The 26,756-nt window shown below is 38.1% G+C and overlaps 2 protein-coding genes across 7 annotated transcripts; one reads left to right on the top strand and one right to left on the bottom strand.

The window, feature by feature from the left end:
- Positions 1 to 39: 39 nt before the first annotated feature.
- svilc (supervillin c) lies at positions 40 to 20,601 on the top strand. 6 transcript variants are annotated; one of them, XM_057346972.1, is made up of 30 exons: positions 40 to 78; positions 5,335 to 5,859; positions 6,184 to 6,345; positions 7,971 to 8,141; positions 8,923 to 8,957; positions 9,989 to 10,050; positions 10,822 to 10,964; positions 11,121 to 11,361; positions 11,559 to 12,106; positions 12,205 to 12,295; positions 12,856 to 12,903; positions 13,071 to 13,139; positions 13,218 to 13,292; positions 13,584 to 13,792; positions 13,876 to 14,030; positions 14,131 to 14,235; positions 14,476 to 14,612; positions 14,998 to 15,145; positions 15,257 to 15,402; positions 15,784 to 15,953; positions 16,135 to 16,285; positions 16,392 to 16,698; positions 16,800 to 17,009; positions 17,305 to 17,512; positions 17,608 to 17,741; positions 17,860 to 18,015; positions 18,175 to 18,303; positions 18,386 to 18,498; positions 18,616 to 18,771; positions 20,057 to 20,601. In XM_057346972.1, the coding sequence occupies exons 2-30, from the start codon at positions 5,558 to 5,560 to the stop codon at positions 20,141 to 20,143; spliced, it is 4,668 nt and encodes a 1,555-aa protein (XP_057202955.1). In that variant the 5' UTR covers positions 40 to 78; positions 5,335 to 5,557; the 3' UTR covers positions 20,144 to 20,601. The 6 variants fall into 6 exon arrangements, with proteins under 6 accessions (XP_057202955.1, XP_057202954.1, XP_057202957.1 ...); XM_057346971.1 differs by lacking the exon at positions 40 to 78 and adding an exon at positions 2,560 to 2,596; XM_057346974.1 differs by lacking the exons at positions 40 to 78; positions 6,184 to 6,345 and adding an exon at positions 2,560 to 2,596.
- Positions 20,602 to 20,627: 26 nt separating this feature from the next.
- On the bottom strand, positions 20,628 to 24,823 carry tmem98 (transmembrane protein 98). Its single transcript, XM_057346979.1, has 7 exons — positions 24,720 to 24,823; positions 22,649 to 22,847; positions 22,382 to 22,513; positions 22,251 to 22,284; positions 21,884 to 21,999; positions 21,748 to 21,807; positions 20,628 to 21,627 (listed from the first exon to the last, which is right to left on the bottom strand). The coding sequence occupies exons 2-7, from the start codon at positions 22,777 to 22,779 to the stop codon at positions 21,438 to 21,440; spliced, it is 663 nt and encodes a 220-aa protein (XP_057202962.1). The 5' UTR covers positions 22,780 to 22,847; positions 24,720 to 24,823; the 3' UTR covers positions 20,628 to 21,437.
- Positions 24,824 to 26,756: the final 1,933 nt, after the last annotated feature.

Below are 26,756 nucleotides of genomic sequence, written 5' to 3'. Positions count from 1 at the left end.
ACTGGCTGTGTGTGAGTGTGTATGTGTGTACCTGCCAGAGCTTGATCCGACAGCACAGCTGATCCACCAGCAGAGCGAGTAAGTGCCGTCATTCATTTCTGCTCTAACATTCACGAGTTTTGATCATGATAAGCTGATAAGCCATTGCTTTAGTTATACACTTTTATACTACACGACTAAGTTTTTGACTTTTTATAAAGTTGATGTAGCGGTTCAAAGCGCTAAACTGTAACGGTGTCTGACTTTTTATCTTGTGGACCGGTTCATGTGAGTTTTCTTACTTTTATGTTGCGAATTTTACTGTAGATAGCCTACTTACACTGCTGTGTAAAGTGAGTAATGTGAAATCCACTCGACTAGGTTGCTCATTTGATATTTGCAACTCTGGTTTCACCTGTTTCCAGCAACGCGCACCTGGACACCTCAAACTCGTTATCTCGCTTATAGATATAATATTCTTTTATTTTGCGATTTGCATTTTCTGCACAGTCAAATGACTCACCATTTTGTAACGTCACCTCAATATGCAAAAGCATTTGGCCATGTGGCATCTTGTTTATTTTTGTCGCGTTGCTCTTTAATAGGCTACTACTTATTAACAGTCATAATGTTAGTGTTATGTGTCATAATGCATTAGGCTCACTCCTTCAATATGTAACCGAAAACAGGTTTGCAGGGTTTTTTATTAAAAGAATAATGAAAGAATACGTCGATACAATTTATGTGCGTGTGTGTGCGTGCAGTAGGTTATGACAAACTTTCTTGACCCGTGTGTTGTGTGTCAGAGCCGTTGAAAAACAGAGTTACGACACACGCATAGGCGACCGTTGAATAGGGTGACCACTACCCAACAAACCAAATGTGGGACAAGTAATCTGTTTATGTGGGACAACATTGAAAATGCGTAAAACTGTGATATAATAACAGAATGAATGAGTGAATGCTTATAATTTTTATTTTGTCCGTACCAACTACAACAATAAAATGTTATATAACATATATTTTTTATTGGCGATTTCAATTTAAGGTTCACTGACTCTTTAAATTTTGAGCACAGAGGTCAGACGCGGAGTTATAATGTTACACTTTGAAGATCTTCTCAAAAAGAGAAAACTAAAGGAAAAAAGAACAAACAAATAATGAAAAAGAGTTTCTCTTTTAAAATGTATTATTGTTAAATAATGAATTTCATGATTTGCAAACAAGTTTCATTTTAATATGCTAACCACAACCTATAGGCTAAAAAACTTTCAAAGCCACACAATTTACGAGGTATTAGTGACTTTTTATTGACATGGGAGGATCGTCACCCGATCTACTGACAGATGTCGCAGCCTCTTGATGACTGAAATCATTGCCTTCTTCTCATACATTGGATAAAAGTCAGGCTTTCAAACATAGTTGCGTTTGTATGAGCTTGTTGGACACTGGTGTGCGCCGGGTTTGACACTGCGCTGTTGAATAAACAATGGCGCAAACAAGCGTCTCATGTGCATTTGAGGTTACAGAACGTGTTTCTTAATGTGACAACTAAAAACCAACAGACTGATGACGTGCGGGACAAGGGGTGAAAATGCTGTGCGGTACAACGCAAAGCGGGACAGGTGGTCACCCTACCGTTGAAAGAATGGAATGCAGAAGTAACTCGTGTCATGGAAGTGAGCAATAGTTCCAAACACTGCACTGAAGCCCATTCATTTCAATGTCTCCCAAATGCATTTGCTGTGGAGTTGGTGAAATAACGTCATGTTTATACATTTTATCGAGAAGGCGGACATATCTTATATTCATAGATCTTTAATTTATAGATCTTATATTCATATTACTCCCCAGACAAAATGCTGTTATAAATGTAGTCAACGTAGTATTCAGTGTACACAATGTGCTACTATATTTAGTAAAATCTATGCAAATATAGTTGCTGTTGTCTGTCCCGCTAAAATCCATTCAAATAGGTTGACAGCACGGATTTGTTTGGAGCTATTGAGCGCTCCTTGAATCACGTGACCACACGGTGGCGAGCTCGAATGTCGTAACTCTGTTTTTCAACGACTCTGGCGTGAGTATAGCCAAGATCAAAAAGCTATACAAATAGTATACAATAGCTTGTTTGTTGTGTTTATTTCTACTGGTACTACTGATTAACACATTCAATATCTTATAATTGTATTTGTTAGCAGTTGACTTAAGGCTATCATCATTCCTGTCACGATAGAGTTAAATATAACTTTGACATTGCATTACCTGATCACAGCCCGGTATGGGGGCTAAAAGTGCTTGAATCCCTTCATGCTTGCAAGTGAATCCTTTGTGATGGAACACAGGACGTCCCGTGGCAGAGGGTCTTAGAAATTGTGAGTCTTTAGAACAGACTAAAATACAGTAGATTGAGACTGACATTGAGACTCAATACATTTAAAAATATTACGATTTATAAGTCCCATACACCCCAGTTAAAGTCCTGGACGTCGCCACATGAGAAGCATGTCATGTTATTTCCATTTCCATTTGGTTTGATGGGTTTATGGGTTTGTTCTTCTTTGTTCTTGTACTCTACAGACGACTGAACTGAATGCAGACCAGTTGTTCTCAACAGGTGCTTTTTAGTGTGCATGTTAGAAATTGCACAGGCCCTTTTCCAAGTGATATCCTGTTTTAATAAATAATCTCTAAAATGCATCTTGTATTACTTCTTTTTTCCTGGCACAAGCCCTGTACTCCTATTATTATATAATGAGATCAAATGAGACATCAGTGATGTTGTGAATTGGACCTAAATTCAGACGCCACGCCTGCCGAAATCTAAGCTTTGTGCAATTAATCTAATGTTTTAAGAATATTTCAGTTGTTACCTTTCAATAGTGATCAATGCTTTGTGTATGTATGTGCATGTGCATGCGCGTGTGTCTGTGCTCAGCACATGTCCTCGACAGATAGAATTACTGGATTAAGGAGTGATTAGTCCATCTGATACCAAACATCAACCACCTCTCCTGCCCACATCCTTAAATTCTCTCTCTCTCTCTCTCTCTCTCTCTCTCTCTCTCTCTCTCTCTCTCTCTCTCTCTCTCTCGCGCTCACGTGATGTGACTGTGTCTCTTCTGTCTTATTATTGTTCATTTCAGTTATTCAGAAATAAGGCATTGAGATAAAATGTAGGACACTTTGAAAGAGTATTGGTGATGATGGAATTTTTTTTTCCATTTTTTACAATTATTTCCTTGAAACGGTGAATTTCGCTGTAAACTTGCTCATGACTGTCAAACAGTCACTTAGATATGAAAACAGCTCTGTGAGCTTTCCTTTTATGTGCATTCCTATATAGTATAGGAATATATAATTTAGTACAGTACTTTGAGCGTGTGAAATGCCCAGTAAAGCATTTTGGCCGAGTAAAGTTGTGCGCTTGTATCTCGTATAGTACTGCTGGATCTCTGCTTAGTGTTGTTGTACTGTGTCTATTGTGTTTTACATGTGAGGGGATCTGGCAGAATGCTGATGCTTACGGTTTGCTTATTTAGGAGCAGAGGAGCCCCTTCAAACACACTCATGTGGTACTTTGCAGCAGTAAATTGAAGGTTTGGAGAGCTCCCGGTGGTCGTCCATCTACCACATGCCAAGTCTATGTTACACGGTTGATAAGATGATAATGTCATTATTTATGTATGAGTAAAGCTGTGGTTGTCTTGTTACGGTGGCCAGGTCAGGTGACAGGGTAGTCATGGGTAACCACAGTCTATGATCATTTAGACAAGGGCATGTTGTGACTTGTTTGGATAACGTCAGATGTATTGCATCTGAATGTGACTAACAAGATGAGAGTTTGTTTTCAGATCTGATTCATTTGATTATCAACTGGCATTACTATCTGTGTGTTTATTTTTTGTCTATTTATAAATTGTTTAAAAGAGTAATGGTAACTTGAAAATTATAGACACTTTCTGTTTAAATTATTTTTATATGCACTTGACCTACTCATTTGACTAATATTTACATTTAAATATTGAAATATTAAAATAAGGGAAACCAACTCATGTATGTTATGTTGTTAATACCAGTTAAATGGTTTGGTTTGTTCATTTTATTTTCGTCATTATTTGCTTCACCATGAACCTGCTGATAATGATATACTAAAACACATCTGTGTTTGGTGTTGATGGATGGATGGGTCTGTCTGATGAATGACTTGCACTCATATATTGCTGAGTTAGCTTTACCTCAGAGGTGTAGAGTATCAGTGTAAGGGGAGTTTCCCAAATGCAGGAACACACACATGTGGAACATTAGAGGAACTAATTATGCATTTTTGAATGCAGGTTTAACAGTATAGCATTACGTATTCTGATTAAACTTACAATTTCTTAAAATCTTTCATAATGCTAATAAATAGACTTACAGTGAGTTTTATCACACAGATGACTCCTATTCTATTCTATTCTATTCTTCAATTTGTTTGTTTATTTACAGTATACAGTTTTTCACACATTTCATATTTTCTATCACACACGCAGGTCAGGCCGGGACTGGCCATCAGGAGCACCAGGAGAATTTGCAACTGATTTGGACCAGTGGCCTAATGTTTTCAGTTTATAATAAATAATTCATGTTAGTCTTGACTTGGAACACTACGATTTACTTCACCTCCTGCGAACAATCTAGATCAATTCAATCTAAATTTAATCTAAATCTAAAAAGAAATCAAAATTTCCTTTACTTTGCCCAAATGAGAGTGAGTGAGAATCTGAAGCTGCTTGAAATTAAGTCCTAGTCCGGCCCTAGAGCATGCGATTGAAAATTAAATTACTTATAGTCCTAAACTGTTAACAACAACATGAATAGCCATCACATAAACACTCCTACAAAAATACCAACACACAGACCTTGACATGAAACAATTAGCCGATCACACAATGGGTTAGTAAGCATGACAGCAAAATCAACAACAACAGTTTAAGCTAAAGTGGCAAACACAGTCAAACAATGCAACCATTAACTAACTTCTTTTGCATTTGGCCTACTTGAACTCGAAATCTAAATATATATTTAACTCACCCATGATAATAGGTTCAGATAAAAAGTATAATAAAGTGTCAGAATTTCTGAATAGCAAGTAAACCAAGAGACAACAATAATTAAGTAAATGGTGGGTTATGTTTTACCATTATTCACTTAATCTAATAATTGTGTCTAGTATGGATTTATGGAATGTTTTATGAAATAAAACATTTGGTTCACTTGTGTGTTTTTGAGGATTTAGGTGACACTTCTGTATTTTGAACTAATGTTTGTGTTGTCTGTCTTAACCTCAAACTCTTTCATTCGCTTTTTCAACAGTGCCGTGCCCTTAGGCCAGTAATCAGGATGATATACAAACACACCGTTTGTGGAACCTGCTCTTATTTGAGCTTCTCTGAATAATCATACCTTCTCCGATTGTGACTCCACCATTTAAATCAAGGTGTTGACATCATCTTACGTTGACATCATACATTTGGAATCATTTTGTCTGCCTGAAATAGTAAACCAGTCGGGACAGCAGGGGTTTATTTTGGACAAAATGGAAAATTTAGCCCAGGAATCCAGAGCTGAACGGATAGCTCGCTACAAGGCAGAGAGAAGACGGGAACTGGCTGAACGTTATGGCAACCAGGAAGAGGAGCTTCCATCTAAATGGTCGAGAAGAGAGAGGGAAGGACGGGGCTTTCGCGACTCTGCGTGTGCAGATAAGTCCGGATCAGAAGTAATAACTGGAGGAATGAGAAGAAATGGAAGAATATCACTAGAAGAAAAGCCTGTTTCTACAAAAATCTCTAACGGGTGTAGGAATAACGCCAGTGTAGAGAACAACCACCAAAACAGGTGAGATTTTGATGTTGAACATCACACAAAGATTAATGTCATTACTCATATCCTATGTCATTTATGTAGTTTAGAGTATTTTTTCATCAGTGTTCAGCTAGGAGCTAAAGGAATGCTGAGGGACATTTCAAGGACCATAACAACATTATTTTTGCATTTAGGGGGTTTTAGGGATAAAGAGAGGATCTAAAATGGCTCTAATTTCCAAACAGATGAACAAAGTGTGCATCATACCGTTTTTATATCTAAATTCATATTTTTGTAAACCAACACCTATCAACATCTCAATTCTTCCTTCCTGCAAACTCTCTTTATTTCCATCAGGGAATGTTTTTTGGGTCTGTCAGTTGCACTGGATAGGGAAAACCCTCCAGACTCCCATGGGCCATCAACCCCAGACAAACCCCAGTTACACACTCATGTATCAGTTGGCAAGCTGAAGAACAGCCTTCTACACCAAACTTCTAAAGCATCTCCAGCTGACATGTAGGGATGTGTTCCTGCATCATTCTGTGTGTGTGTTACCACACGCTTATCTGACAATGCTGTCTAAACTAGTGGACTGCACCATGTCCCACACTCTAAAAATAATAGTGCTATATAGCACTAAAAGTGGTTCTTGGCTCTTAATCATAGGGGAACCACTTTTAGTGCTATATAGAACATTTTTTTGGTGCTCAGTGGTTCTTCAGCGGTTCTTTGGGATGACTGAGGTGCTATATAGGGGGGCAGTTGTGGCCTAATGGTTAGAGAGTCGGACTCGTGACCAGAAGGTTGCCGGTTCGATTCCCAGGGCCGGCGGGTAACAACTGAGGTGCCCTTGAGCAAGGCACCTTACCCCTACTTGCTCCCCGGGCTTCCCCGGGCGCTGCAGTGATAGCTGCCCACTGCTCCGGGGGTACGTGTGTTCACTACTCTCTGGATGGGTTAAATGCAGAGGTCACATTTCGTTGCCTTGTATCTTTGTACATGTGCAATGACAATAAATTGAATCTAATCATCTAATCTATATAGAACTGCTGAAGAACCATACATCGGCTTAACAGGTTCTTTATGCGGAAACGGTGATAGCACTTCGGTCAGCCCAAAGAACCTCTTGAACAACCACTGAAGCACCAAGATATAGTGCTATATAGCACTAAAAGTGGTTCCCCTATGATTACGAGTAAAGAACCACTTTTAGTGCGCTATACAGTAGCACCATTTTTTTAGAGTGCATTTAATATAATTTATGCATATGGCAGAAGCTTTTATCACTCAATCACTGTGTGTTTCCTGCGAATCAAACCCATGACCTTTTGCAATGCTCTACCAGCTGATCTACAGGAATATTATGTGAACTCACAACTTGCTTTCTACTTTGCTATATGGTTTGCTATGCTTTGCTTTGCTTTTCGAAACTCAGTTTAATTTATAGATTGTAATGCAGGGGGTTTTCAAACTGTGGGCCGAGAGCCACTTTGGACCCACATCACACAGAGGGATAAGAGTGGATTGTGCAAAGTCACATAAGTTTAGTCCAATTAATAACTAACTAGCAATGACAATTGTTTTGATATCTTACCATATGGTATTGTAAAACAATATTCTGGTATTACAATGTGGTATACCATATTTTGATATGACATTTAAACATAAATTGCATTCATACAATGATAAGCAAAATAAAAACTATTCTACTTAAAATAATTTGTGTTTTAATGTTTTGGGAACCCCTGTTGTAATGAATCTTCTATCACATAATTTGGCTGCAATATGCTGCTAGTGACTCTATACAAAGTATAAGGGATAGTTCACCCAAAAATGAAGATTCTGTCATCATTTACTCACCCTCAAGTTGTTACAAATCTGTATACATTTTATTGTTCTAATGAACACAAATAAAGATATTTGTAAGAATGTTAGCAACGAACAGTTCTGGGACATCATCAACTATCATTGAGGGTGAGTACATGATGACAGAATTTTTATTTTTGGGTGAACTATCCCTTTACATGTTTTTTCAGATTTTTTCCTTTGGCTCATTCTTTCTTTGTTTCTTTCTTTCCCTCACACACATACACACACATTCTTGACTCCCATCTGTTATGGTCCATCCGCTCAAACTGTAGTGATGGTGGTGGTTTGGCCTTGACTCTTGATCTAGCGGTTCAACCAGTTGCAGAAGGGAGTCGCCGGCGTGCCCGACGCTACATGCCAGGAGATCCCGCAGGGAGCCGCAAAACTAGCGAACGTTTCCGTACTCAGCCCATTACAGCATGCGAGATACATGACAGCCACGGGTATGAAGGCTGCTGGTTGCTTATCGGAGACACTTTACTGACTTGAATGATGTGATATGATTGGCATTAACATGTTTTTATATGTGTCAAGAAGCATTCAGACGTGCCCATTTACTCTCATGCACTACCCTACATAGTCAAACGTTTGTGGAAACATGATGGATTATAAATTTGTGTAAATAACTTTAAAAAGTTATCTCTACCTTAATTTTATATACTGTAATTTTATATTGCCAGAGTTACAACTTCTGCCCTTTTTTGAATGCTTTTGTGTTTACAGTGTAGGTTTATCTAGCATTAAGATTTGTCTTCACTATAGAATTTCTGAAATAGCCAAAGGTCTACATTATAAGGCGGTGTCCACATACTTTTGGCCATCTCATAATGTAGGAAATGTATTAAGAACTCCTACAGTATTGCAAATTATGTATAGCTCAGATAGCTCATGAATCGGCACAATGCTTTCCTTTGAGTCAGCGACTGAGCTCAGCATGTATTTCATTTGCTTATCAAACAGGGTGTGTGTTTAAGTGCTCACGGTTTTAATAGGTAGCATTATGTCATGCTTCTAACCTGCACAGATGTGTTTTAGTGTGTCTGTCACAACGGCTGTAGTGCGAGACAGGCTTGTTTAAGCTGATCTGGTGATGTTGTGCATCTTTTCCGCATAACTTGTATGTGTATTCGTTTATTTTGCCTGAGAAGTACTTGGGCGAGCGTATGATGTTTATTGACTGGTTTGTTGTCTGGTAGACTTCTCATCAACTTCTTCATTTTATAGATTCATGGACAATGAAAATCAAGACACCTCAGAAAGTAAGTGAAATTCTTTGTTTGACTATCATCCTACACATATACAGAGGATGATCTATAGTAATTGTTTTGCTGTAGTCCGAACTGTGTGAGATTAATATCTAATGGACCTTACATAATGAAGCGTTATGTTTTTATTACCTTAGAATGAGCTATTTCTTTCTACATACACCGCGGGTCCCCTTACATGGAATTCACCATGTTGTTTCTACAGTAGTACTCTACAGAGCGCATTTCGTAAATACGTTATCTATCTCCTTCGGCAAAAAAAAGTGAAAACATGACAACATCTTGGTTCTGTGTCAGCCACCATAGTGCTTTGAAAGGGAGGGGTGGAGTGAGACGTTGGGTGCAATTCACAACCTCACCACTAGATGCTGCTAAATTTAATATACTGGACCTTTAAAATGTGCATATTCTGAGTAAGTGGATGAAGAGAGAAAGTGTTTTTACCTACATACTGTAATGGGGACTACATGTGCTTGAAAGGATATAGTCAAACCTGAATTTGACTACATTGTGAAAACTTGCTAATAATAATGTAATAATAAGATAATAATTTATTACTGTATATTAAAAAAACAACAACGAGTCTTCTGTGTGGGTTAATGGATAAAATATATTTAGCTAATGTATGAAACAGAAAGTCCCTACCATAGGATAAACAAACTTCATAAATCTGCCATGTAGCGCAGTAGACACAGGTGAGGATATATCTGCCAGGCTATTTGAGTGTGGCCAACAGAGCAATGAGTTTATATGTGTGTGTGTGTGTGAGAGAGAGAGAGAGAGAGAGAGAGAGAGAGAGAGAGAGAGAGAGAGAGAGGGGGGGAAATAGAGAATGATACGTCTGTTGGTCATCTAGTGATCTCACACTTCATTATCATTTATACGTGAAATATGCGTATGCTTCACATTGTGACACATTATAGGTAATACAAAATTTCTTGATAATTTTCCAGTTGCTGAAATGGGCGTGTTTATTACTAGTATTAATACTTTATGTGATTTTGTGCATCATGTTTTTCTTGCAGTGGATGTAAAGACAGATGACAGAGCCAAGATGAGTGTAGCTGCCAAGATGTCTCTGTTTAAAGTAAGCGAAACAAGACCCTGCCATATCTATTTAGCAACTGCTGCAGCCTGAATAGAAAAAAGGTCATTGCCATGGATGGAATGGAAAAGACCCTCAAAAAAGCTCTTTCTAGGATACACAATTATACACCATTATGGGGATTTCCCAGTCATACTGGTACAGTATCTGTTGACCCTAATGTAACCTCATTACTCCATAACCATGGCATTAAATATAGGCCTACCCTTATCACACCTTTACATGTGGACTAAGATAATAATTGAGTGCCTATATTAATAGACTAATTCAGTCAAAAATGTAATTCTGTTAAAATTCAAAAGTCTTATTTTATGATTTAGATACATTTGTATTTTGGGTTCTTTGTTGAGCTCTATGGTTCCACAAAGAACTTTTAACATCTACAGACTTTCTTTTGCTGGGTCTGTTATTGGGTTGTAGTGAGAAACCGGATAGCAGGAGTGTTTGGTTACAACATGACACACAGGGTTCAGTTGTTACTTTGACTTGCTTACCCAAGCTGCGCAGGACAGATGCTATTTAATTCATGCACCTGAGAGAGACATTAAAACTACCATTCAGATGGTTTCTGCAGAATAAAATAGTAGGGAAAAGAAAATAAACACAGCATTCTTCAGCTTCCAATGTAGATGTAGCAGTTATCTGTTTTTTATTTTTTATATCATCTTGAACCATGTGTACTTGTTTCTTTAATTGCATACATATTACATATTGCTTTTACTTCCATTGTCTAATACCTTCTATTTAATTTAGGAGTTGGAGAAGACAGCTTCACCCGAGGTTTCTAACCTTCTCAAACCCCGCTCCAGCTTCCATGAGCGCAGAGCTCGCCGTGGCAATGACAACCGGGCACTCACTCAGCCAATCACCTTTGAGGAAACAGTGATGGCAGCGAGGTGGGCGGAACATCTTTAAACTAATAGACTTTTAAAGGAATACTTCACCCAAAAATAAAATTCTCTCATTGTTTATTCTTAAAACATGCACCCTATTTCTGACTAATAAACATGCTCACTGTCTGTTCTGTCTCTTTTACTCCCATCCAACTCAAGTCCTCAGTCAGGTGAGCCAGGTGAGTCCAAGCCTCAGACTGAGCCTGAGGTGGAAGATGATGCCAGTTCAAAGCTGTCTATGAGTGAGAAACTGGCTCTCTTTAACAAACTCTCTCAGCCCATACTGGGTGCCACGGGGAGTCCAAAGGGAGATGGCAGCTCTCTAGAGGCCGGTGAGAGACGCAGACTGAAAGGAGCACGTTACCGCACGCAGCCCATCACTATAGATGAGGTCAATTTGGTAGGTGTATTCGGTGTGCATGTACACATAGGTGTGTCTGCATGTGTGTAATTATTAAAAATAATCTGTGTTTGCCTACTGTGGAGAAAATGTTTAAATCAGGTTTAATCATTTAATGTGTGTGTGTGGTTGTCAACTTTATCAGATGTCCAAATTTTTTTTACAGAGATGTCAATAATTCTTTTGTTACCTTTCAGCTTCAAAAGGCGCCTGCTCAGCTTCCTCATCTTCATCTCTCGGCTCATCTCTCTGACCGGCAGCAGGCTTTGTCCATCAATCTGAAACCCAGCGAAGTACGTCTGAACTCTTCACAGGAGCCAGAATCTTCCTATGAACTCACCAGAGCACCTAGTCAACAGCCTACAGAAGAGTGCAGCTCCCAGAATGCATTGCAGCGACGCACAGAGATCAAAGGCATTTTAAAAAAGAGCAGCTCGGCCGGAGCGGTGTGGAGAGGTGAAACTAAGGACAGCGATGAACTGAATGGACATGGTCAGGAGCAGAATGAGGGAGAGAGGAGAGAGATGAATGAGGAGAGGCATACGTCTGTGTCACCCGTGGATTCATCTGTAGCTTCACTCTCTGGTGCTCCCTGGAGGCAAAGGGCGAGGAAGGATAGCGGCGCTTCCTCTGTCAGAACACGACGATCTGTACCGAAACCTGAGGGACGTCTGTCTCTACCAGAAAAGATGCTGGCACAAGCCCAGATCATGAAACATAGCGGTTCATCATCTATCAGTGACAGGTTTAATGCCTTTCTTGTTATTCAGTTGGTTAGCTGACTATTTGGTTGCTGTATGTCTTGTGAGGATAATAGAATAACAAGTTAAAACTTTGTCACAGGTTGATGGATTCAGGAGTGACTGAGGAAGAAGAGGACAAGAAAAGTATAGAGGCAAGATGCAATATGACGGTTAGCACTGATGGACTACAGGTGTGTATTTATTTTATATACAGCGGCAGGAGAGATCATAACAAATTTTCATGTAATTAGCATTTCTAGATGTAATATGGCCATTTCAGTCCAATGTCTGTTAAATTTCGACAAAATCAAACCTCAGGAGTGACAAAGTCGATGTCAATTTTTGAACCGTTCCTAAATACATGTATTTGCTTGTATTGCCTGTATTGTATTTGTTTGTATTGTAAGTGAATATGAACTTGTTTTCTTTGCATTATTTGAGGTCTGAGCATCTTTTCTCTTATTTTATCTGTTTCTCCTGTTTTCATTCTCTGCAAATAAATGCAAATAGAAACAATATTTTTATTTGAAATTTGGGAGAAATACTGTTAGTAGTTCACAGAATGGATCAAAAAATGATCATTTTACCTATAGTAAATAAATAATTTTGAAATGATCTCTCCACGTATATACAGTGGCTGTATATTTTCTCACCCTAATGTTGTTTTAAACCGGTTTGACTTTTGACGCTGTGGTGTTATTGTTGTTTTAATGAATTTTTTACCCTCTGGTCTTCACACTGTCCCCTGTAGGATGAAGCTGTCAGTACAATTGACTCTACACTCCAAACTCAATGCTGGGTAAGAGATTTGTGTGTGTTTATATAAGTTGGTGTTTTATACAGTTTGCTTAGTTATGCTTTGTTTTGTGTTAAAGAGAAAACTTTATATTAGTCTGTCATACTTTGTATGTGGGATTTCATTAGTCACTGTTACCGTGCTCATTTTGTCTCCTCTCCTCTCTTTAGGAGCCTGTGTTCTCCTCTGTATACTCTCGGTGTAATTCCACACCTCAATATGTGATGTGTTTCAATGAGGTGAGCATTTGTCCACATCAAACACATCTAACTCACACACATATGATCTTTAACTGTTTTGTTTGTCTCTTTCTTCAGAGAAGTCTTTCTTATGAAGCTCAAGAGGTTTCCTCTCCATCTCAATCCCAATCACACGTAAAGGGGAGAGTCAAGGTAGGCGACTATTAAGATAACATTCAATAAAAAAGTTAACATTGAGTAAGTTACAACACAGACAAAATCTGGGCTTGTTAGTCTCAAACTGTGCATGTCAGCTTTGCAAACACAGGCATTTTGATGTTTGAAAATCCTGCTTCTCTCTTCATTGTAAAACAATAAAACAATGTAATCAATAAATGTCTTAGTGTTGTTATATTATTAATTAAATATAGCACTCCTACAATATTAGATGACTAGAGCTAACTCACAGACATATACAAAGTTTAGTTTTTCCTGTCATTTCAGGCAAACTGTGAGGAAGAAGATTCTGCCAAACTTGTCCCTACAGAGACACAAATCATTTTCCCAGATGAGTTCAGATCGAGCCCACAGTGTGCTTCTGAGATGACTAAAGAGGTCATGAGCTCCGAACCCTCTTTACTTCCAGCATGCCAGACGAGTGGAGGAGACAAAGAACCCGACCTGAGCACTCTCTGTCAACCAAACACTCCAATGTAAATCTCACACGTGTTTACATTTATGACTTTTCAATACATCACAGCATATGCGATTGAGAATTAATGCTGTGTGTTTTCAGTTTGAGCTCAGCTGTGGCTGAACACAGGCGGTCTGTGCGGCCGTCTCGCAGGACTCAGGGTTCAAGGAATCCATTACGAGCTCTTGCTGCTCGAGAGGATATCCAACAGGATTTCATGCAACATGAGGACACCAGCCAGATGGAAAATAACAGTGGTCAGTCAGACAAGTCTCCCAAGTTAAATTTCTCGATATATTAAAAGAAAATTCTTATTGTCAGCCTCTCTCATCAGATTAGACTTTATTTGATTTCCAGAAGCTATGAAAAATTCAAACTGCTCCACAACTGATGTCACTTCCTGTGGTAAAGTGAGCAGACCCACGGTGCCATACAACAAACTCATGCTCATACAGGTTAAAGGTATGCCAGCCAACTAGCAACTGACTGTAGACGTTTATGTTTTATCTTGTAAATCTGTGACCACTAGTGAGATTAGATTGGGATATTTGGATCATTTGCATAATTAAAAATGTGAAATCATGATTGTGATTTTCGGATTTTTTTCAACAAATTTATGTAACAAATGTGTAAGTTTCATGGTTGAAAGTTTCCTGAGTTGTTATGTCACAGTGATGTGAATAAATGTGTCTGTGCGTCCAGGATGGAGACAGGTACAGGTGCGTTTGGTGGAACCCGTATCACGCTCTCTTAACAGTGGCGACTGCTTTCTGCTGGTCACACCCTCACACTGTTTCCTGTGGACTGGAAAATTCTCAAACACCGTTGAGAGAGAGAAGGTACAGTCATTTTCAGAGACTGACTGATTTCAGTTGTAAACCAGGACAATTCTTGATATCTATATTCTGTATAGATAGCCTGATTTGTTGCTTTATTTAATGCTTTCATTTACTTTAAATTGTATATTTTGGTGCTTGGTATAATTTTCTCTAATAATGTTTAAATATTTTAATAAACACCATTTGCAAAAGAAAAAAATACTATTTACATTACTGTTATCTATTGAGTTTGTTTAAGTGGAGAATGGAGGACTAGCAGTGTGGTAGCTAATGGGAATCTGCATAAAGAATCAAGAATGTTTTGTAATATTATTAGTCTTTGTTTCTTATCTTCATAATAGGTGATGGTTTTAGTTTTCAGATGTTGACTGATGGTTTGTTGCAGGCATCTGAATTGGCCTCCTTGATTGTGACCCAGAGGGATCTGGGTTGCCAAGCAACAGGCATCATTCACCTGGATGAAGGTGTAAACACAGACAGCCCGCAGGCTGCAGAGTTCTGGAAACCTCTCGGGGGACAGACCCAGTATAAAGGCAAGAGACACGTCTTTTTCATCTTTTACACTGTTAAAGTACTGACATCTTATTTAGGTGCAAAACCGCTCAAAGTCATTCATATATTTGCATGTGGGTTTGTAAGTGCAGGTCCTGATGGTGCTGCTGATGATGAACACTATGAAAAAGCCATATCAGAGTCAAACTGTATTTACAGTCTACAGGGAGACAGACTCAGGCCACATGAGCAGGGCTGGGCCTCCATGCCACACCTCACCCTACTGGACTCCTCACAGGTCTTTATCTCAAATCTTACTATTAATAAAAGCTTGTCATGCTGTGCGGTACAGACAGTTCATATTCTTACAGTATGTCCTGTAATTATAACACACCGAGTAACACTAAAGAACAAATTGTTAGTAATATGTAATTATTTAGTTTAATAGCTTGTGACTACAGTTTGTTATTGCTGTGGATAATTGTAACCAATTATGATTATAATTACAATAAATTGTATTTTATAATAATGTGACATCTGTAGCGGTCAAGTTATTATGATCTTATTTCTGATTAGTCTGCTAACCAGATTTTGTGAGTGCGTGCGTAGGTTGCAAACTGTTGCATATAAAACATTAAGATGTGACGAACTGTAATATAATAATCTGTTTTATTTTCAGACTCTGCTGTTTGACTTCGGCAGTGAGCTCTATCTGTGGCATGGGAAAGACGTGGGGCCTAGCGAGAGGAAGGTAGCGCTGCAGCTGGCTCAGCAAGTCTGGGACGGAGCTTATGACTACAGCAGCTGCAGGATCAACCCTCTGGATCCCTCTGGTGGCCACAACCTGAAGTAGGTTCACAGTAGCAATATGTACATACATTAAATGAGCTGTTGCAACAATCATGTACAAACATAAAAACTCAGCCATGCATAAATTGAACATTCAAGTAATAATGAATCATTCAGAGCACTTTGCTTATAATGCTGTCTTCAAAAAGAAATAATGTTAAAGTGTGTGTGTGTGTTTCAGACAAGGCATTGGCCGTCCGGACTGGGCAATATTTGGACGTGTATTTGACCAAAATGAGACAGCACTGTTCAAAGAGAAGTTCGCTAACTCATTTGAACAGACAAGAATGAACAAGAATCACATTGAACTTTCCATACAAGAGGAAGTCCAGGTGAGCGGCGAAACACCAGACAGATTATTGATCAAAAGTGACTATCTATCTCTTTGCTTGTAAATAATTTTATATTCTCGATTTCCTCTTTCTTTCTGTTCTCTAGACCCCCTTGCTTAAATCCTCTTCCCCACCAATGCTTGTTGAGCAGTGGTCATGTGATGCCAAAGCCCTCTTAGGTGGAGCCTGTTCCTCAAGCCTGTCCCAAGTCATTTTGAATGGTGTGGATGTACGGAGGGGACGGGACCTTGTCACGCTGAGCAATGGTAGACAGGCCGAGTTACATACTGTGGCATTAAAAATGTGGCTCGTTTTTGAGGGCGAAGAGCGTGAGGTAGATCCAGAGAGCTTTGGACAGTTTCATGAGGACAACACATACGCTATATGGTGGACGTACAGCCTCGCGACTGTGGGTGAGTTAATGTTGGTGTAAATACATGTTTGTGTGTTAATAAAGATTTTCTGTGAAGATTTTTTTTTTATGGGCTTTAAAATTGAAGTGTTCTGTTTACAGTGGATCACACGACAGAAGAGCAAGAAAAATCTGTTCTTTTCATCTGGAAGGGGCGACAATCAAGTATCAGTGGGCGGGACCTGTCATCATCACTGACCAAACAGTCTAGTCCTCAAGTGTTTGTAAAAGAAGGGGAGGAGCCACCCTGTTTTCTGCAGCTGTTTCAGGGACGAATGGTCATTTACAGACAACATAGCAGCAGGGATGTAGGTCTGTTCTTTGGGCTATCTACTATGAAACTCTTTTTTTGTGTGGGCAATCTACTATGAAACCTAATTTTTGTTTTAAGAATAAAATAAGGTTTAGGGTTTACTTAAAGAGACATTACCATAACGTAACTTGTTCAACAACATGCACTACAGGTCACAAATTGTTGAAAGAACTACATCCTTAAATAAAGTTAAATCAAGACTTTTAATTACTCAGAACTATAATAAAAAACTATTGACATGAATATCTGTAAAGTTTGCACTAATATGTCTAAACAAATGTCTGTGTGTTTCAGGAGGCTGGCGTCTGTTCTGTGTGAGAGGTGATGTGCCAGTGGAGGGCAGTCTGTTGGAGGTTGACCCCGTCTGCTCCAGCCTGAGGTCTCGTGGTTCTCTGCTGTTGCTGAACAGCCAGCAGGGGGCGATCTACCTGTGGCATGGCTGCAAAGCCCACACCCAAGCCCGACAGGAGGCCAAGCAGACCGTCCAACATCTCAAAGAAACGTACGAATCACGCACAATTATATTTTATGCTTTATTAGAAACAATTCATATGTAGCATAAAGTATAATGCTGAAGGTGATTGATGTAATGAATAGGTGCCCACCTGAGTTAGGCTTAAAAACTGCCAGCTTTCTGAATGTCCAAGAAGTGGAGGAAGGGAAAGAGCCAGCTGGGTTCTGGAATGCGATTGGACCACAGGACAGGAAGTCGTATGATTGCATGTTACAAGGTGTGGCCTAGATCAGAGTGTTCAACTTCTCAAAACATAAATTCTGTATGACATTCAGTGAACATTTCCACCATTTTCACAACCGACATAGATGTTCTATACTTTGTATTCCTTTTAGATCCTGGTAAATTTAATTTTACCCCCCGCCTTTTTCATCTAAGTGCCCAGTCAGGAATGTTCAAAGGGGTGGAGCTTATTAGCCCCTCCCATGTGAATGGTGTCATCACAGCAATGCCCTTCCTCCAGGATAAATTATATGACGTGCCACATCCAGGTGAGAGTAAGCAAGTTCACACAACACCACAAACACAAATGCATACACACATACAGACTGTGTGAAGAATTTCAGGTGTGACATGCAAATAACTTCTTGATAAAATCAAATGAAACATGCACATTCTTTGGTTCCTAAAAGCATTGTGACACTTTATAGCTCTGTTTCTACTGGATAACTTTCTGGAGGTATATTTATGGCAAAGTAGTGAAGCTGCATTCTCACAGCGCCCCCACTGGGACAAAGAGAAGAAGTGTGCCATGGAAACTGCCTTGCAGTACTGTAGAGGTGAGAATAGACAAAAGGAGCTCAGGAATATCTTCTGGTTGTGTTGGCCCTGTGTTTTGAATTTTTTGCGTTTGGCATTTAGAGAGAAATCCCAGGCGGCCTCCAATGGCTTACCTTATAGATGAAGGGGTGGAGCCTCTTACATTCACTAATATTTTTCCTTCATGGGAGATGAGACCGACACAGGAAGTACAGGTGAGATGACATTAACTTGTTAATTGGGCCTATGTGTCTGCATTAGCGCATGTGTACAGTACTGTACGTGCCATAGATTTAAGTCAAAGGAAAAAATTATTATACATTTTTTTTCAGGACTGTGTGGTGCGTAAAATGTTAACACTGGTGCAGGATGCCCTAGCTGCCCTTAATAGGACCCAGTATCCCCTAAAGGATTTGTTGAGGAGACCCTTACCTGAGGGAGTGGATCCACTACACCTGGAGAACTACCTGTCACAGAATGATTTCAAGGTGAGAGATATAGTCATACTGTTGAACTGAATATCAGAACAGCTGTGAGTATAGTTAAAGCTGCAACTGTGACTTTCTGGTGTAAAATGAAAAATAAAAAACATTTTGTATTTCTTACCTTTTATTAATTTGCAATGTTAAAGTGATGGTTCACCCAACAATGAAAATTCTCTCATTATTTACTCACCCTCTTGTCATTTCAAACCTGTATGACTTTCTTGCTTCCGCAGAACACAAGAGAAGATATTTAAAGAAAGTTGGTAACCGAACAATGCCAGCACCCATTCACTTTTATTGTATGGACACAAAACCAATGTAAGTGAATGGAGGCCAGTTATAACATTTTTCAAAATATCTTCTTTTGTGTTCTACGGAAGAAAGAGTGTCATACAGGTTTGAAATGACAAGAGGGTGAGTAAATGATAACAGAATTTTCATTTTTGGTGAACTATCACTTTAAACTTATAATTACATATCACTGTCATTTGAAACCTCGTATCTCCATATTTCATGATTTTTATTTTCATCATAAATCATTATTATTAGTCACCCTTTATGTTTTGTCACTGGTATTTGGAAATATTTATCCAATAAAAAGTATTAAAAAGGACTTGTCAACTTTGACGACACAGTATTTGATCATTTAAAAAGTAGTGGTTTTTTTCCATTTCCTGAAAAACAGCAAATTTGGACATCTGAGGCTTCAGAAGGAAAGTCACGATAGCGGTCGGATATGATTTTTGCAGAAAATGTTAGTTAGGTGGCAATCTAGACCATCATCGGACGCACGTGCCTGGACTGCAGTTAATCGGTCTATAGTGTCTAATAATATAACTATTTATATTTGATTTAATTTATAGTAATAGTAATTTAATTTATAATTTTATTGTTTAACAATTGTATTAAATAAACGATTTGTTGAATTTTGTTATTTGTTAATTTTTGTTGAATAGGTGCTAGTCACATTGAAAGAAACTGTATGGTACATTAACATCTAGCGGCTGAGCTTGGTATCGCAGTCTAAATTAAAATATTGGAGAGGCAAGTTATTAAGCCAAGTAACGGTTCTCTGTTTCTTTTTTTCTTCTTGTTATCAGAAATAATATAAAGGCACTCTGTCTATTATTTGTGAATGTGTACCGGAAGTTAAGGGCAGTCCACAAACGTGCGCATGAACAGTAACATTTGTTTATGTTGTTGCTCTGAAACCGTTTAGAGTCAGAAGTTACAGATTGCAGCTTGAAGAAACTTTACGCTTGGTTTATAAACCACTTTTTATTTACAGGTTGCTTTGGGAATGACACAGAACGACTACAACTGTCTATCAGATTTACAAAAAATGGACCTCAAGAAAAGCAAAGGACTTTACTGAGCATCAGCAGAACTGTAATCTAGTGTCAACAAAAACAATGACATGTTCTTGTCAGTTGCTTAGGGCTGGGGGTAAACTCTGCAGGACACTGGCCCTCCAGGAGCAGGATTGGGCACCTCTGTTTTAAGGCGACGACAATCACATGTACAGTGTAATTGTGAATGTGTTAAACCGTGAGTGTGAGTGAGTTTTGCGATCTTTTTGCCTAATGTTCAGCACTCATTTTGGCCAAAGCTCTGTGCTCACAGCTAGACAGAACTGTTTACTCTGACAAATTGCTGCCATGTTTTTCTTTGTGGTTTCTTTCTTCCCCTCCTCCATCCTCTACTGCAGCTGTTTCTGCTTTCTTTATCTCTCCTGTCTGACGTCACTCTCCTCTTTAAACACAAGCAGCACATGTGAATATGAGGTGTGGGTGATTTACTAAACTTACAGCTGAATTCAGTCATGTTTATTTTAAAATAAAAACATTGACATATTTCCACTGTGAAGCTTTTATTCACATTTACAAATCTCAAATACATAAACAGGACGAGGCATGAAGCAGTAATGCAGCAATAAATGAGAATCACCAGTAACAAAAGTGCTCACAAACAGAAATAATAATCGAAAGAGGAAATATTGATACAGGTACAGAGGATCATGCTATAAAATATAGAAAGACATTATTATGCAAATTCACAAATTGTCATTGCGGAGTGTGTAAGTGTGTGTGTCTGCTGAAAGTGTAAACTACAGTTGGGGGTTGTGGTCACATCTGAGTGGTCTTGGAGGGAAGGAATTAGTGTGGATTTAGACTTCATGTGACCCCATGAAAAATGACAGAGTGTCTGTTTTAATTTCTGCAGTTCAAAGTTAAAAATTACAAGTTCTATATCAAAACTTCAGATGTGAATTTCAATGTATATTGTCTCTACACATTGCGAATTTACAAACAGAATTTAACATTTTTATAGCACTAAAGATGCAAAATGACAATAATGTATCAAAGTGTATTTTCCATTTTCTTATTCAATACATACTCTAAAGACTGCAATTCAAAAATAGTGCATAGTATTTATGCATTTTTTAAGATCAGGTTTATACAACTTGATTGGCACGTTTCGGTAATATGTGTATATGAAACCAGCATTAGGAAAGACAGACAGCATGACCACAGTTTAACCATGAAATGTAACAGATAAATTGAAAGAACCATAGAAAAGACAGACAAAAGGCTTTAACCGTGACAACAATCTGTTGTGATGCATTTCCTTGAGTTAATACACAAGTATCTCTTGTGTGCTTTTAAGAGTCAGATTGACTGCTCTCTCTCCAGCAGGCATCTTTCCGGTTCAGATGCTAAAGCCGCTTCTCTTAGCACGACCATGTGATCCTCGGCTGCATGCAGTGATTGGTCGATCCAATCCAGACAGCCAGACATGTGGCAAGCGTTCCGTGTCACCAGCACCAAGTGACTGACTGACAGCAGTAATGCAGTGGCCCTAAGAACCAATTCAAAGATTTGCAATCTTATTCAAAACAAAAAAACGCACACACCCTGTTTGGCAAATTTACTCAAATATAATACAATTATTACTGCATAAATGGAGGTATTAAGTTACCTGGCATCCAGGAGAATGGGATCGAGGGGAGGATACATAGACCGAACTACATCATCCACCCTGTGACAGAACAAAACATCTCAGTATCAGCAAGTATCAACAATTTCAGGGGTGTCACGCTGCAGAATTATGCTACCTTGGGCTGATGCGTTTGGCCACCGTGATGATGTCATTCAGGCTGGCAGGCGCTTTAACTTTTGCTCCAGACCCCATTGTCATAGCAACAAGCTTTTCAGTGAGAGTGTGGCATATCTAGATGGGACAAGATCCATTGTTTATAAAAAACAAACCAAAACCGCTTCCTTCCAAGTATAAATTTCATATACTTGTCACATACAGTCAATTTTGTGTATTTTGATGGACGTTTACATTTCTTAAGTGACAGAAATCTTCATTTATTGAATGTTTCAAAATGTTCAAAATCTTAGACTTAGTAATGCATACAGTATATATAATATACTGTATATATATATATATATATATATATATATAATATTCTCCACCTTCAGAATAGCAATGCAGTGAGACACAAGGCCACTGAAAGAGAAAGAAAGAGAGATCACTACTACTATTAGATAATATTATAGTGTTGAACATTATATTTGTAAGGATAAGTGTGAAGGAAAAGCAGTACGAGGCATCCTCGATCCAGTCTTCGTTCTCCAGCATGGCCTCAATGTGAGGGTTAGTGATGACAACATCATCCAGCTCCAGCTCTGAAGGTTCACTCTGAGTCTCCATAGCTCCAATAAGATCCACTGTGGGTCTGAGATGGGACAAAGGACGATTATTGTAAAATCGTGTGAAAGAGACTTTTTACTGGTTGAGAAATGAAGTAAAATGGCACGAAATTGATCCTAGAAATTGGGTCACATTCTCTTGTGTTGACTAAAATTCATACTTGGAATCAAAGTGATGTAGAAGGGTAGGAGGGTGGCAGTAGCGATGACGACACACAACCACTAATGCCACGAACGATGCCAGGAAGATGGTGGCCAGAACACCTATGGCCACAATCACCACCGTCTCCATGGTTACGTGATGATGAGTGATACAGTCTATGAGTTGTTTGGTTGAGGTCACAAAAATTCCACATTTATCTGAGGAAAAAAGAAAACATTTTTTAAAGAGTTTTATTTGTTTGCATGAACTATGACTCAAAAAGGGTTTAACATACATTATTTCCACATACTTAAAAACTGCTTTTTTATTAGTATATCTAGTACTTTATTATGGGACATTATTGTGTAGTGCTTAAGTCAAATCTCTCCGATCAAAGCCCCCATGAAGCTTATTACAGTCCAAGAAGCAAAATCTTTTAACATAACATTAAATACAAACGTCAGCGTAGGAGTGTGTTTGTGTACCTGTCTGTGAGTGTACCTTTGTAGTGGCCATTCCCATCAGACTTTATCCCATTGTTTAGTCAACTATTAACCCGCTCTCAGGTGTGTGCTGTATATCCTTGATAAAAATAATGTGTGTTTCATAGTTTTTGTACATAAAAATAAAATAAACATTTCAGTTATAGACCAGATTTACTTTGTATTTCAAGCTGAGTGAGTATTTTTATTGTTGTCAGGGATGCCGTGATAATTCCCTATGGGCAGCTATTACACCATGAGAAGTCTACTTCACTTTGAGAGGATTATGTTAAATTCTGTTTTGGAATGCTGTAATTCACAAATCAGATTAATGTGCGTTCTTCTGGCCGTGACATACTGTGTACTCTGAATTAACCTTTTTGAACCTTTACAATTTTGTTTACTTTATAGTAAATTTCAATTCTATTTTCTTTTGCCAGGTAAGGCAAACATCTACTATGTTCTCAACACCAGAAAACATCACACTAGGAATCGAACCGTGCAGGTCCATATACATTTCTCACTCTGAAATAATGAAATAATAAATGCCACTGGAAAAGATGAAAACTAATATGGAACATTTGTGATGTAAGAACAGTCATATAACAGAAAAAAAGCACAGATCCAAATGCACTCTTGTGGAGTAGATGTCAAACTTTGTTATAAAACAAACCAAAATGCATTTCAAATCCGAGACTGTTTGCATTAAAAAAACAATGCTTCTCCAAAACAGAACCTTGAAGCCCACATGACAGTTCAGATAAACAGATTAAAAGCAACTGTATAATTTAATAATAATGCTAATTTATGACACATATTACATAACACATTAGATTAAGTAGATTAACCTTAAAATGCATATTGCACACTTCAGTTTTAATGAACTGTAGTAAATTGTAGTAAACTGTTGTCTTAATTTATATTCTGTATTCAGTAACATTAACTGTAGGAAAGTGAATACTTTAGTATACTGTACCTTAATATTAATAGCAATAATAGCATAGCATTAATAATAGCAACTATAGTTTATAGTAAATACAAAAGTATACTACAGTTATTTCTCATGTTATATCTTATATTCATATATGTATGACTATACTTACATTTAAAGGTACATTTCTAAATGTACACATTTTATTTTTTAAGCTATGTTAAGCAATTGTTCGATTTTATTAATGGTAGTTATAATGTTAAAGCATGCGCAAAGAGCACTAATGATCACTCACCGTTCTTTGTCTTAACACAACATTTTAAAGTATGCCTATATTTATGGCTATTAATTATTAATTAAATATGCATAGCAATACTGATTTCACTCTGCCTACTGCGTCACACCGATACAGAGTTTGAGCAAATAAAACATGTGTAAATGTAAATAAATGTAAGATTTATTTAGGTGGATTCGTGTGATGTCTTGTTGGAAAGTACACTGTAGGACTCTAGGACTCAACTTAAAACAATTTCCCAATCAGATCACGCTTTAAAACTTAACACAGTTATCATTTTACACCTATTGTTCAGAGAAATTATAATATCCAAGTTATCTGAGAATATATATTCTCATGAATTAAACCATGGTGAGCGTTTTGTTGTATTTTAGTATCTTACCTGGATATTGTTGCCATTTTAGTTGTTTGTTCCATGAGCAAAGTGTATTTCGGTGATCGGGTGGAGACGGCACGGAGATCTCCAGCGCGGGAGCGCGCAGAGCAGTGGTGTGAACTTCGCTCCTGTCCGAGGCGCGCTCGAGCATACACGTGAACTATCAAGACGCAGCCACCAGGTGTCCTTAGAGAGTTAAACCCTTTGATAGCTTGTTGATGTCGTAGTTCAACCAACAATTAAAATTCTGTTACAGTTTACATGATTAGATTTATGGAATAATGTTTGTAACCACAGTTGTGGGGCACAACTGACTACCATAGTAGGAAAAAATTCTTTATAAATGTCTTTGTTCTGTTGAACACAAAATAAGATATTTTAAAGAATGTAGGAAAACAAACAGTTCTGGGGCATGTTTGACTACCAATGTATTTATTTCTACTATGGTAGTCAACAGTGACCCAGAAGTGTTTGGTTACAAAGATTCTTCAAATTCTACAAATATTTTCTTTGTGTTCAACAGATAACGTTTTTTAAGGATGAGACTTTCAAAACAATCAGTTAGCTTACAAAGTAATCATTGGATAACATAACTTTTATATAAAGTATGCCCAGTACACAGCTACATAGACTTTTGAATGTCCAGCAGAAACATTCAATTATAAATATAGTTCAAAGCTGCATGTAGCACGGTCCTAGCGGAAAAAGATGTCATTTCACACCTTCAAAGTTTTCAGTTTTCAAAACTTTGGACATAAAAACATGTTTAATGTTATCTCATAATCTGGCTATGCTTTTAAAAATATAGAAAATATGTTGCATATAAGAGGGCATTTTTGTAAAAAATTGAGGTTAATATCATGAATGGCTTTGCAGAGATGGACTTCAAGATGTCTTTGCTAGTCAACCACATCACAAATCCATCCCATAATTGTATAACGATAAACTGAATACAGTTGAAGCTATTTAAACAAAAGCAATCTGATTAATAAAATCATAATCACGGTCCAGCAGCTTTATTGTATATACTTCTTGCTGGCTTGTGAAATTTAACTTTATTTTAAGGTGGCATAGCCTGAGAGCTCTGCAGTGACAATTTGTCTGTGAGCAGCTTTGACCGCAGTTTTACCATGAACAATAGCAGAATACATAACCTCATCCTGTAAGAAAATAACATAAACAGTGAGATGTTGTCATAAATACCTATACATATTTACAACAAGCACACAAAAAAAATAGATTTTTGACTTACCTCAGTTGCATCCTGCTTGATGTTTTGCTCTTGAGTTGAGCTATAGGCTTTAAGACACCCTATAAAGACAGCGCTTGATAAGAACACACATACAGGTTCTGTTCTATGCATTTGGGCTATATTCACACAATCTTCTCAAATTATATTCCTTTGGCACCCGAGTATGTTGTACAGATGGTCTCTGTGTTGTCATACCAGATTAACCTCATTCATTAAACCAAAATACACAGTAGGCTATGTTTATTATACAGTATTCCTTGCACATATCTGTTTTACAATGAATTTGTGATTACCTGTGTCACCTCATTCTTACTGCTAAACAATAATACATTGAAAAGTAAGATGTGAAATTGCAATAAAAGGGGAATTTCACCCAAAAATCAACTTTGTGTGATTTTTTACTCACCCACATCACGTTAAACATGTTTAGAGAACTTCCGGCGTCTTCGGAGCACAAATAGAGATATTTAGGTGACATCAGAGTGATTTCCAGGCCTCCTCATAGACATCATGGTGTCAGTTTTTGCCAAGGCCCAGAAAAGTACTAAAGACATCGTTAAAGTGGTCCATCCGCGCAAAGTGGCTCAGTTGAATTTTTTTGAAGCGACGAGAATGTTTTATGTGGACATCCATCGGAGCGGAATTACGACATCGGTAATAAGGAGTTGTTGGCCGTTAAACTCGCATTGGAGGAATGGCGTCACTGGCTGGAGGGGTCTAAAGTTCCGTTTTTGGTTTAGACCGACCATAGAAAATTGTAATATATCAGCTCCGTGAAACGATTAAATTCT

The sequence above is a fragment of the Triplophysa rosa genome, linkage group LG11, assembly GCF_024868665.1.
Source record: "Triplophysa rosa linkage group LG11, Trosa_1v2, whole genome shotgun sequence".
NCBI lineage: Eukaryota > Metazoa > Chordata > Actinopteri > Cypriniformes > Nemacheilidae > Triplophysa > Triplophysa rosa.
The sequence above is the reverse complement of the archived record's forward strand: the minus strand, read 5'-3'. Positions and strand labels throughout refer to the sequence as shown.

Coding starts and splice junctions, on each gene's coding strand:
- svilc (XM_057346972.1), top strand. CDS start 5,558: ATGGAAAATTTAGCCCAGGAATCCAGAGCTGAACGGATAGCTCGCTAC. Junction 14,613..14,997: donor ACACCGTTGAGAGAGAGAAG/GTACAGTCATTT, acceptor GGTTTGTTGCAG/GCATCTGAATTGGCCTCCTT. Junction 15,403..15,783: donor CCCTACTGGACTCCTCACAG/GTCTTTATCTCA, acceptor TTTTATTTTCAG/ACTCTGCTGTTTGACTTCGG.
- tmem98 (XM_057346979.1), bottom strand. CDS start 22,779: ATGGAGACGGTGGTGATTGTGGCCATAGGTGTTCTGGCCACCATCTTC. Junction 21,808..21,883: donor GCCAAACGCATCAGCCCAAG/GTAGCATAATTC, acceptor GTTCTGTCACAG/GGTGGATGATGTAGTTCGGT. Junction 21,628..21,747: donor CCCATTCTCCTGGATGCCAG/GTAACTTAATAC, acceptor ATTGGTTCTTAG/GGCCACTGCATTACTGCTGT.